This window comes from Odocoileus virginianus, chromosome 23 (assembly GCF_023699985.2).
Source record: "Odocoileus virginianus isolate 20LAN1187 ecotype Illinois chromosome 23, Ovbor_1.2, whole genome shotgun sequence".
NCBI classification, from domain to species: Eukaryota; Metazoa; Chordata; class Mammalia; order Artiodactyla; family Cervidae; genus Odocoileus; species Odocoileus virginianus.
Genome location: NC_069696.1, coordinates 27416374 through 27429991, shown reverse-complemented (window position 1 = coordinate 27429991; position 13618 = coordinate 27416374). Strand labels below are relative to the sequence as shown.

At 37.5% G+C, this 13618-nt stretch overlaps 1 protein-coding gene across 1 annotated transcript in view; it reads right to left on the bottom strand.

Moving 5' to 3' along the window:
• Positions 1-8562, bottom strand: part of ETNK1 (ethanolamine kinase 1) — a 56498-nt gene extending 47936 nt beyond the window's left edge. The window contains exon 1 of the mRNA XM_020908722.2: positions 8159-8562. Coding sequence (XP_020764381.1) covers positions 8159-8314 — 156 coding nt within the window. The 5' untranslated portion in view covers positions 8315-8562. The remainder of the gene's footprint in view (positions 1-8158) is intronic.
• Between the last annotated feature and the right edge of the window lie 5056 nt (positions 8563-13618).

Below are 13618 nucleotides of genomic sequence, written 5' to 3'. Positions count from 1 at the left end.
CCAAAACATAATCCAATGCCTCCTTTCAGTACGTGACACTATCTTGCAATGACAAACTCTAAGATGATAAAAGTATTAAACTCTCTATCTTAGCTACCACGAAATTTCTTTAGTCCCTAAGATGATTAAGAAACCAAGCAGAGTTTCGATATTTATTTATGGTTTAAAATGACCAATTAACTACTGAATTCGAATGAATAAGCTTCCACGGGCCAAGATAATGGGAAAGACAAGTTTCAATTATTCTTTTAGAGTATGACAAACTAGACAAGACCAGGAATTTAGAAAGATGGAATTAATTTGTGTCAGTTAACTGTTTTGTGGAAGAAACTATTGTGATTCCACAATCTTCCAAAATGACAGAATTAAAAGCAATGTAAAAAGAAAACAAAATACTATTTTCATGTATCTAACTGGCAAAAATTTTTTTAATTTAATATCAGAGATTGGAGAAGGTATAGAGAAAAAGATACTTTACAATACTGTTTTGAGGAATAAAAAATAACAAAGTGAGAAATAGCATGACAGTTTTATGCCAACTTGGACTGGCTATAATGCCCAGTTATTCAATCAAACATTAATTTAGATGCTACTCTGTAGGTATTTTGCAGACTTATTAACCAGATAACTTCAAGTAAAAGATTAATCCCCATGAGTGAGCCTCATTCGATCAGGTGAAAAGCTGTTAAAGCAAAACTTAGGTTTTCCTGAAGACACTCTGCTTTAAGGCTACAGCATCAATTCCTGTCTCAAGAGTTTCCAGCTTGCCAGACAATGCCCTACAAATTTCAGATTTACCAACCTCTACAACTGTGTGAGCCAGTTCCTTGAAGTAGACCATATATATAGATACCTATATGTGTGTGTATATTTTTTTTCTTTAAATTTAATTTCACTAAGAATTTACTCTATGGATATACTTAAAGAAGTTACCCAAAATATATGCATAAAAGTTCTTCACTGCAATACTGATTTCAATATCTAAAAAATAAAAACAAAATTAAAAAAACATGGGGCAGATTACACACTGACATGGAGATATCGAAGATATATTATTTTAAAAGCATGATACAGGATAATTTAATTATATTTACTGTATTTATAAATGTAGGTCAATAATGTATGTTGGTAAATCCATACATAAATTATTTATGCTGGTAAATCATCAGACAATTTTTTATAAGTCAAAAGAAATTGTTCCCAAAATTACCTTTGAGGAGGACTTGGTGTTGAGGGATTTAGGTTTTTTACTTTCCATTTTATAGCTTTATTTATGTTTTAAATATTTTATTAAGAGCATGAATCATTTGTACTTATTAAACAAAATCAACAGGGTTGGATAGTATTCTTTTATGAATTCGATGAATGCCTATGTGCATGTATAGTCGCTCAGTCATGTCCAACTCTTTGCAACCCTATGGACTGTGGTTCGCCAGGCTCCTCTGTCCATGGAATTCTCTAGGCAAGAATACTGTAGTGGGTTGCCATTTCCTCCTCCAGGGGATCTTCCCAACCAAGAGATCAAGCCATCTCCTGCAGTGCAAGTGGATTCTTTACTTGCTAAGTCTTTCTAATTTTCCTCTTTATAGTCTTTAGAATTCTTTTTAAAACTTCACTTTAAAAGTAATTAAGTCACGTGATCTTTAACATGATCAAATATTATGTTTCTAGCTATCAAAAGTTGTGGTCAATACCATAAAAACATGAAAATATTTACAATGGACATGAGTTTGAGCAAGCTCCAGGAGTTGGTGATGGACGGGGAAGCCTAGCGTGCTGCAGTCCATGGGGTCACAAAGAGTCAGACACGATTGAGCAACTGAACTGAACTAATGTGAAGAACAGGAATACAAAAGTGTACATAAGAGTCAATAAAACAACTGTAAAATATTTAAGGGAGAAATAGATGGTAATAAAATAGAACAGTTGATTGTTTAATAAAATATGAATAAGGAGTGGGGTTTTTTTCCTACTCAAAGTTTTAATATTGTGTTACATCTTTTCAGTAAAACTAAATTACTTCATGATCATATAGTGCTTTATTTTAAAAATTTACAGAGTATATTTTCTCAGAGTACTAGAAAAAATGACTAATTCAATTCAAAAATATTGTTCTATTAACTTTTTTTAATTGTTATTGTGACTACCACTAGAGGGAGGGAAAAGTTAGGAGCACAAAGGGAAGTGAGAGATATTCTGGGTTGCTGGTTAATATTCTCTCTTTCCCTGAGCTAGGGCTACAAAAGTATTTGTTCTACAACAATTTATGTTTCACTTTTTCTGTAGGCTTGTTGTATCTCACAATTTTCAAAAGGGTGACAAAATTTATCTATAGCCCATAAGATGTATCAGAGTAAAAGAACTTCTAAGAAAAAGTCCTGGGGACTTCCCTGGTGGTCCTGTGTAAGATTTTGTGCTTCCACTGCAGAGGGTTCAGGTTCAATCCCTGGTCAGGGAACTAAGATCCCACCTGTCACATACAAGGCCAAAAAATAAAAAACAATGACAGAATCCTGAAAAATACAACTTGATTCCTTAAATAAAGGCCTTTCATTACTGCCCTATCTTTGTCAGCCACAAAAAGAAACACAAAATAAAACCCTTAAGCTTCCCACTTCCTCCATGACCTGCAAGCAATTAACAAGTCCTGCACATTTATTTTCTGAAATGTCAAATCGATCCCTTATTTCCAGCTTCAAGGCCACTGTCCTAATTTGGATCCCAGCACCACTTATCTAGCATAACAGTCTCTCCTCAGCTGTCTTTCACAAACATTTTTTAACACAATACACAGGAAAAAAAAAAAATTAATCGTTTAATTCAACACATACATATTTTTATGTAAAACTAAAACAAGTTTCACAAGAAATACTTAGCCATATTACTTGCAATGCTCTCTGAGCTATCCTATCACATCTTAACTCATCTTTTTAAACTGTAGTGGTTTAAATCCACTATACTAATTTAGCATCCTCTTAGTAAGCAGTAACCAAGAGTTTCAAAAATGTCCTTTCTAAGCGATCACTCATTTCCCAATTCAAAACATGTTCTTCAATGGATGCTGCCTAAATAGTAATCTGCCACTTCTCTAAAAAATATGTAACATACCTGCTTAAAAACATTCACCAACTTCCCATTGCGTTCTAGATAACAGAATACCACCTCCTAATGAGGCATAAATACTTCATATCTAACCTCTCCATTATTTGGAAATCATTTCATACACCATTCTACCCAAGACACTCATAGTCTACGAAACACTTATAGTTTACGAAAGTGGTTTTTCTTTGCCCAGATATACTTCCCCATTCCATCTCCTATCTTTCTTTCCAAGGTGAATTCAAGGTACCCCTTGAAGCCTTTCTGTGAAGCCTTTCCTCCTCCATTCTCCCATGCCTACCTTATGCTACAAGAAATGCTGCTGAAAATTAGCATTATGCCAGTACAAAAAAAAAAATACATGTCAAAATTACTGAATTTTAGGAGCTTACAATTCTTTTAGAACAACTTTCTACTTGCAAAGGCTGGGGACTGAGCCGGGGATGGGGGGTGGGGTGAAAGTAATAAAACACACTGTGCATAATTTTTACCTATTTCATTTAATTCTCCTGATACTCTCTTAGTAAAGTAGTAAAATTAGTAAAAGAATAGTATTAAAATTACTATTTGTAGTAGTGTAGTAGTAAAAAGTGAAAGAGGAGAGTCAAAAAGTTGGCTTAAAACTCAACATTCAGAAAACTAAGATCAAGGCATCTGCTCCCATCACTTCATGGCAAATAGATGGGGAAACAATGGAAACAGTGACAGACTTTATTTTTGGAGGCTCCAAAAATCACTGCAGATGGTGACTGCAGCCATGAAATTAAAAGATGCTTGCTCCTTGAAAGAAAAGTTATGACCAACCTAGACAGCATATTAGAAAGCAAAGACATTACTTTGCCAACAAAGGTCCGTCTAGTCAAACCTATGGTTTTTCCAGTAGTCATGTATGGATAAGAGCTGGACTATAAAAAAAGCTGAGCACCGAAAATTGATGCTTTTGAACTGTGGTGTTGGAGAATACTCTTGAGAGTCTCTTGGACTGCAAGGAGATCCAACAAGTCCATCCTAAAGGAAATCAGTCCTGAATATTCATTTGAAGGACTGATGCTGAAGCTGAAACTCCAATACTTGGCCACCTGATGTGAAGAACTGACTCATTCATTTGAAAAGACTCTGATGCTGGGAAAGATTGAAGGCGGGAGGAGAATCAGACAACAGAGGATGAGATGGTTGGAGGTATCACTGACTCAATGGACATGAGTTTGAGTAAACTCCGGGAGTTGGTGATGGACAGGGAGGCCTGGCAAGCTTCAGTCCATGGGGTGCAACATAACTGAGCGACTGAACTGAACTGATGGTTAAATTCTACTGTTTTGTACTACACTACTATTTTCCAAGGTAGATAGTAATTTCTTTTTATAGAGATTTTTAAACTTGCCAAAGGTGACAAATGGCTGGCATCAGGATTTGAAACCATCCTCTTTCCACTACACTATGCTGAGGCCTGAAAGAGTGGTGAAATGGTTGCTCAGTCCAAGACACATAGCTATTAATACCTGAAAGTGAACTAGCACATTAGGCCCCTGACTTTGTGGTCACACATTATCAAAACACATGGGAGCCTATCAAACATTACACATCCTTCACAGGAGCCTATTAAATATCCCATCTCTCCTAGTCATAGTCAAAATACTCTTAGGTATTATCACCCACTCAAACACTTTCCTATTAGATAGTAACAATTTTAAAAGAAAGCAGAAGTGAATCCCTTTTCCAAAATAATGCCACATGTGGAAAAATTATGAATTTTTATTTGTAAGGAACTTAAGGCAAAATCTTTCTATGAGCCAAAGATTTAATTTTTTAACAAATTACTAATTTTGCAGAGAAATGGCTTCCCTTTCTTAATCATAATATACAAACTGCAGTCCGTGGGGTCACAAGGAATTGGACACAATTGAGCAACTGAACTGAACTTTTATCAAACATAAACTTTTATCAGTCAAAGAGCAATAATTTATGAGTTCTCATCCCAGATCTGCCACTACTAACTTCAAGTTCAGTATTATTTAACTATAAAATACATATTAACAGTCTACATTATCTCACAGGATTGTTGGGAGGAGTGTATGCCAAAGTGCTTTCTTTATAAACAGTAAAATATTATTAAATAAAAAACACTCTGATGTATTGTTTTAGATCTACTCCGCCTATTCTAACATACTATACTCCACAAAGCTACTTTTATATTGTATTCTTTTAATTTGGCAGAGATAGGGAAAAAAATAATTCAACTTTTTAAAGCTCTATCTAAAATGAGATATATTATCCCCTATGTCCATAATTTGTGAGCAAAGACCGGACCCTCTGTCATTTTGAATGCACTAATGTGTTTTTTTGCTTGTTTCTGGATTTTGTAATGTGCTCTCAAAGTTCAGCTGGCAAGAGTAAGTGCTGGGTAAATAAGTATTATTAGAGTAAGCTTCTAAGGTATGGTTAAATAATATTTTATATCACATTAAGAATTTGAGAAAAAATCTTTTAAAAATATGTACTATTATTACTGATACTTGTTTTAGTCTTTTGACTATACGTGAGGTATGACTTTTATCTTTATACTTCAAAGGAAATAAAAGCAAATCTCAAAAGAAAATATTCCTATCCATATTTACTGAAGAAATCCTGAAGCATCATAAAAGCAAGTTTATAATGACCTAGAATGTGGGAGTCAGATCTACCAAATTGAGAGATGAATAACCATCAACTCAGCTTAGCAGTTGTCCCAGCTTCTGGATCAAAAGCTTTGCTTGCACATGGAGGGATTAGATTTTTAAATAACAATCATCATAAGAGCAAAACAAATGGTAATATTTACCTCCATTTACAAATAAGCACATTGAAAGTTTGGATAATGAGCACAAAGGTCTTAAAGTCAAAAGTTGATACATGGATATCAGGTAAGACTCAATCTCAAGTATTTTTCAACCAGAAACAGTCTGAATGTTAACACATTTTATCCTTTTTTTCAACCTATATCCTGACCTTACTTCACAGAGCTACCTAAAAAAATGATAGTACCCATCTAAAATGGTTGTCTGAGGGATTAAATGATTTTAAAAAAACACCTAATGTACCTCTGAAATTCCAGTCATCAAAGCTTCAAACTCTTAAGTCTCTGCTTAAAAAGTAATACAGCTTATCAGAACCAGAGTTTACCAGAAAATGGCAATGTCTTTAATTAATATCCATTTCATTAATAATTGACGGCCAGAACATATTTTAATAAATGTAAAAAACTTCTATAATAAACTAGAATAAGCTAATAAATAATAAACTAAATAAGTGTAGAGTTTCAACTTGGAAATTTCAATTAAACTAATTTTCCTTAAAGAAAATACTTTGTTATTGTTCAGTCACTAAGTCATGTCGGACTCTGTAACCCCATGGGCTGCAGCACACCAGGCTTCCCTGTTCTTCACTATCTCCCAGTTTGCTAAAATTCATGTCCGTTGAGTTGGTAATGCTATCTAACCATCTCATCCTCCATGCCCCACTCCCTCCTCCTCCTTCTGCCATCAATCTTTCCCAGTATCAGGGTCTTTCCAATGAGTCAGTTTTTCAAATCAGGTGGCCTAAGTATCGAACTTCAGCATAAGTCCTTCCAATGAATATTCAGGACTGATTTCCTTCAGGATTGACTGGTTTGATCTCCTTTCAATCCAAGGGACTCTCAGGAGTCTTCCCCAACACCACAATTCAAAAGCATCAATTCTCTGGTGCTCATCCTTTATGGTCCAACTCTATTTTTTTTTTTAATTACACATGAAAATCACTTTTGATTCACTATGTCCTACATATGTGGCTAACAAACACTCCCTTAAATTTTCAAAATTTTTGTCTGATAACTTTTTTCCAAAACATATGGGTCCTTTTAATCTGCTCAAAACCCTTCCAGACAGTAAGAACTGAAGCCAACATTTATGAAACTGAAGTGTCAAGAACTGTTCTGGGCCCTAGGGCACTATTCATGTTTTATTCATTTTTGTATAGGTGACTACTTTAGCAAAGCACCTGAGATAGTGTTAAGTCAGTTAACTTTGCTAAAACAGTCAACAAAATAAGGCAGATGATCTGGCTACTTCAACTGAATACTCTTAAATTATTGCTCAGATTTGAAACAAACCTCAAATATGCCAGCCTTTAAAATTACTTTGTGTTTGCAAGGGAAAAGGAGGTTCATTTTTGTATATAGTACCTAAAACTCCAAAAGTTAAAAAGAAATTAAGTGCTCAAAATACATTTCCTGTATGCTGCATCATAACTTATTAAAAATAAGCTACTCAAAAACGCATAGGTTCTCCAGGACTTTTTCTCCCAATTTCTGTCTATGAATATAGTGGCTCCGGAAAAAGAAATATTCACAAGCCACCTATCGTTCTCCCATCAGATATTGTTAGTTTCACTCACATGACTAAAACCTTCACAGAAATACTGATACAAATAAAATAACATGTGCAGGGCTACCTAAGAACCCAATCTGATGATGACCATGGTCATTACTTTGAGATACAGGGCTGTCTCCAATCCCAGGATTTGAGAAGATAAAACGCAGGGTGAGCATCAATGGGTTACACCGACAGGGGGAGGGTTGAGAAGGGAAAGGAAAAGACCAGAGAAAATTCATTACTGCATTATTTGTGAAAGGAGGCGAGAGTGACTTAGGCCAACGGGCGAGGAACCCCTTGCAAGGGGAGTGAACAGGGTTCATTCCGCAATAAGAAGGGATAGAGGAGGGGGAGGAGGGGCAACTATCAACAAGAACCTTCCTGAGGTGGAAGGGGTGCGTCACTAACGTTGCCGCTTCGGGAAAGAGGAAATCTGCCCTCAGGACAACCTCAGTAAGCAAAGATGAAAGAAGGGGGAGTGACCTTCCTAGGTGTGACGGAGGAAACATAGGGTCACTTCCCAAAGAACGGAGCGAGAAGACGTTCCCGGAGCTCCTCCTGGGTCCCCGGAGACTATAAAGGATGGTGAGGTGAAAACCCGCCACTCCCTTCCCCCCACCCCTGGCCGCGTCAAGGTCGGGAGAGACCCGGGGCTGAGGTGTGGGCGTTACCTGCAGGGTCACCTCCTGAGGGTCCCAGTGCGGCCGCAGGTGTTGCAGGAGGCTCAGGGCCCCCTCCCGGCAGCGCTGCTCCTCCTGATCTTGCACCGTGACGTCCAGCTTGGGGACCTCCGGGGAGCCGGGCGGGACGTGGATGTAATTGGCCATGGCCCAGGCGACGGCAGAGACTACCACAACGACGACGGCGACGGCGACCACGAGAACGGCGGGCGCCGACAGGCTGCTGGATCCTTCCGTCCCGGGGCGCCCTCGCGGGAGGGCTGGGGGCGTTCAGACTGACGGGCTAGCGGTAGGAGAACCGGTGGAGGAGGCACTCTCGCCGACCCGGGTCTGGACAGCGGCTGAACCGAGCGGGGAATGCTCACGGGAAAAAAATTCCTCTCGTCTGCACTCGGCCGCCGGCGGGCGCGGAGCATGCCGGGACTGGCCTGACGCTGGCGTCACGCGCGGGGCGGGGCCTCGGCTGCGTCAGGCTCAAGGCCGCGTGTCTAGCTCCGGGGCACAATGGGCCTGGTTGCCGGGGCTCGGTTTCTCGGCCTTTATCAGACTCTTCCTGGCGTGCTGTTAGTCGGATAAACGCGGGGCTCGCCTTCTGGAATGAGGCTGAGCCCTGCCAAGTCCCGAGCGAAAGGCAGTGAAGCTTTAGCTCACCTTTTGGGCGGAAGGGGTGGGTCTTGGGATCTGCGTTTTGAGGTACGGCTGACTTTTTCTGGAATGCCAGGGACGCGTCCTGAAATAACCTCAGGGTCAGCCTCTGAGTTTGGCTTGAGTCTGGGCAAGCTGAATTAACTGGGTAGCCTTGATCTCGGTGCTGCTGTGTACTGAGGTCCACATAGTTGGGTTGACGACTAAATTACCATTAGCAGTATACTGAGCTCATGGTATACTGGGACAGTTAAGATAATTGGGTAAAACGGAGACTGCACTTCAAGATGTATTTTTCAAGGTTGGTTATTTGACTGTCCTGAGAATTATTTAGAGTCAGGAGGAATAGGTTATAGTCTAGGATGAAGATGAAAGGGAAGAGAAGTAATTCTGAGGCTCAGCGATTAGAGGTGCTGAGTGGGCCATTTAGTCTCATGGTCTTATATCAGCTAATACCACTGCTAAGGGAATACTGGAAACTGGGTAATCCACAAGTAATTTACTGCGACTTCCTAATTTTTCTTATAATGTGAGGAAATTGGGTTTAGATTTGACCTCTTAATCTGTCTTCTCTGCAACACTTGGTAAATGGTGAATATAATTGGTGGTGGTGAATTACATCACTAACAACTCAGCTTAACAGTCAAAATGTTTAATTATCTGATTGACATCAGTTTACATTCTGATTGTTCAGAACCTACTTACCTTTGTAAAGCACAAAATAGCTTACTGTCAATAAGGGGGTGTGTGTGTGTGTGTGCCATTACTTCATAAACTAAAAACAAGGAAAAGAGAGTGTTATAGACAGCAAGAAAGTTGATTCAGCATATTCCAAACTTAGTCTTTTTTAAATCGTATATTGCAAGAAACGCTGAATTACATGTTCTTCCAGTTTGGGTGGTAATAATATAATTTCACATTTCAGGTAAAATCTATTTTATTTTTGTATAATTTGAACTTTTATTAAACAGTTGGAATTTTAAGAATTTTGAAACTGTTCTGAATTGTGAAATGATTTTAAAAATTATTTCTGGAATTACACAAGTTTGTAATTTTAAAGAAACATCCATTAATAATTAGACCCCCCCAAAAAAAAAATTATTAGGTGCCTAAGAATAAAACTAACAAAATATGTGTACTACTTTATGGGTGAAATTATATTAATGAAGAAATGAACCACATCCATGAATAAGAAAGCATTTTATTATAAAGATCTCAGTTTTCACTGAACTAATCAATAAGCATACTGCAATTACAATTAAAATCTCAACTGAGTTTTTCACAAAACTTTTAAAGTGACATTAAAATTCACAACAAAACTTAAGGTCGAACAAAAGCTGCTATGATGCTTTGTGGAAGAGGGAGTTTGGAGAATAAGTTGGGAGAACACATCCTACCAAGATTTATTATATAATGCTTTAGGAGTGGGCAAATCAACCAGTAGAACAAATAAAGTTTCCAGAAAAAGATCTACACATTTATGAGATCTTTGAACATGATGAAAGTGGCATTAAAAATTAGGAAAGGATGGATAAATACTACTGGAGTAATCGCTATTTGTATGGGAAATTTTTTTTTATCCCATTGTTACCAAAAAACTGGGTTTGCCACTTCATGAATGTTGAGCCAAAAGACACAACCAAGGCAAAGATCTGGACAAGGTAATATTTATTACTTGCAGCAAGTGAAGAGAACACCAGGGGACATCTAAGCAACATCTAGAACAGCAAAATTGGAGAGGTTTTAAGCTAAAGGAGTATGCATATTCATGAAGCCAATTGGGAGGAATATGCATATTTATGAAGGAACTTAAATAGAGGATAATTCAGCATACTACTGGGGCAAAGGTCAACAGAGTCCAAGCTTTAGTTGATGGAAGTCATGAGGGTCAGAAAAAGTCAGTGTCTTCATTCCTTAGGTTGTGACCAGTCTGGGTCTTCCACCTGGGCGAGGGGCCTTACCATCTGTGGAACAGTTCAAGGATTTGTGTCAAATTATATAGATAGATATACTTTGAGAAAGAACTAGGAATATTTTATAGCTTAACTGTTGTTTCTTGACTGCTTTTTGTTTGTTTCTAAACTCCTTTGTTCCCTTGAGATCATTAATTACTGAGACCTGTGCAAGGGCAAGCATTGCAGCCAAGCTCAGATCACAAAATGGCTTAGGCCAAAAATGGCTTCTCTTATGTCAAGAAAGCCATACTTGGTTTTCTTTCTCTGGAGACCCTCTATACTATCTGCTTACAGGCTTAATTAAAATTAAAAATTTCTGCTCTGTGAAAAACATCTCTGTATTTAAGAGAATGCAAGTCCAAGTCATGGACTGGGAGAAAATATTTGCACAACACATATCTGATAAAAGATATGTATCCAAAATATGTAAATAACTTGTAAAATTTACTGATGGAAAATAATCCAATTTAAAAACGGGCAAAGGATCAGAACAGTGACCTAACCCCAATTCCATACACAGACAGCAAACAAGCATATGAAAACATTCAACATCATGTCATTAGGAAATTGCAACTTAGTACAACAATGCGATATGACTGCACACTTATTAGAATAGCTGAAATCCAAAATACAAAAAATGCTGTTGAAGATGTAGAGAAACAGGAACTCTTATTACTGACAAAGTGATAATGGTATGGTCACTTTGGAAGAGAGTTTGGGAGGTTCTTACAAAGGTAAACATTGTCTTACCATAAAATCAGTAATCATGATCCTTGATCTTTACCCAAATGAGTTGAAAAGTTACATTCACACACACAAAAAAACCTGCATATGGATATTTATAGAATTTTTATTCATTTATAGCATTTTTATTCATAATTGCCAAAACTTGGAAACAAGATATTAGTGAATAGGTGAATAGATGAATAGATGGCATCCAGTCCCATCACTTCATGGCAAATAGATGGGGAAACAATGGGAACAGTTGCAGACTTTATTTTTGGGGCTCCAAAATCACTGCAGATGGTGACTACAGCCATGAAATTAAAAGACACTTACTCCTTGGAAGGAAAGTTATGACCAACCTAGATAACATATTAAAAAGCAGAGACATTACTTTGCCAACAAGGGTCCGTCTCATCAAGGCTGTGGTTTTTCCAGTAGTCATGTATGGATGTGAGAGTAGGACTATAAAGAAAGCTGAGTGCCGAAGAATTGATGCTTTTGAACTGTGGTGTCGGAGAAGACTCTTCAGAGTCCCTTGGACTGCAAGGAGATCCAACCAGTCCAACCTAAAGATCAGTCCTGAATACTCATTGGAAGGACTGATGCTGAAGCTGAAACTCCAATACTTTGGCCACCTGATGTGAAGAGCTGACTCATTTGAATAGACTCTGATGCTGGGAAAGATTGAAGGCGGGAGAAAGGGATAACAGAGGATGAAATGGTTGGATGGCATCACCAACTCAACTGACATGAGTTTGTGTAAACTCCAGGGGTTGGCAATGGACAGGGAGGCCTGGCGTGCTGCAGTCCATGGGGTCACAAAGAGTTGGACACCACTGAGCAACTGAACTGAACTGAATCGAATAGATGTAAAACCAACAACAACAGCAACAACAAAAACCACCAGGACATCATGTATCCAATGGAATATTATTCAGCAATAATAAGAAATGAGGGATAAATCCACCAAAAAGAAAAAATGGAAGAAACTTTACTGCATATTACTAAGTTAAGTCTGCCAATTTGAAAAGGCTATAAAATGATTCCAACTGTATGCCATTCTGGAAAAAGCAAAACAATAATAGAGACAGTAAAAAAGATCAATGGTGACCAAGCATTCAACCAGAGAAAAGGAAGGATGAATAGATGGCTCACAGGGAATTTTAGAGCAGTGAAACTATTCTGAATGTATGATACTGTAATGTGGCTACATGACTTGAACTTTTCAAAACCCATAGAACTGTACAACACGAAGACTGAACCCTAATGTAAACTAGGGACTTTAGTTCATATTTATGTCTTTGGCAAGACAGTAGTTATTTTAACAATGTAAATGAATGAATGAAAAAATTGTAGAAGAAAACAGGATCAATTTTGCAAGTTAAGGAAAGATTTCCTAAAGAAGTTTCATAAAGCACACATCATGAAGGAAAATATTGAAAATTTTGAAAATATTAAAATTTAAAACTCTATGATATTAATTGGCTAGTCATAAAAAATACATATTAATTGACAAGACATAAAAGAGATAAAAGATAATTGTGATGTATATCCTCAGAAAAGGACTAATATTCTGAATACCACTAATCAATAGGAGAGTTAAGTCACCCAAGAGAAAGTGAAGAATATTAATTTTCAGAAAAGAAAATCCAAACAGGAAATAAACTTGTCAAAATATACTTCTATAACTAATAAGCAATGCAAGTTAAAACAATGAGACATCATTTTATTTCCATCCATTAGACTGGGAAATATTTTGAATTCTTATAGTGCCAAGTGTGCATGACTGGTAGGAAGGTGAATTATTTAAAAAAAAAAAACCTATGGGGAGCAATTTTGCAGTAATTTAATTAAGATGAATATAAGCATTCTTTGCCATCCACCAACTTCAATTCCAGGTATACACAAAAATCTCACAAATGTACATGAGAAAGTGTGTAAATAATGTACATGCATATATGCTAAATCACTTGAGTTGTGTCTGACTCTGTGACACTATGGGCTGTAGCCTGCCAGATTCCTCTGTCTATGAGATCCTCCAGGCAGGAATACTGGGGTGGGTTGCCATCCCCTCCTCCAGAGGAACTTTCTGACCCAGGGATCAAACCCAAATCTCCTGCACTGG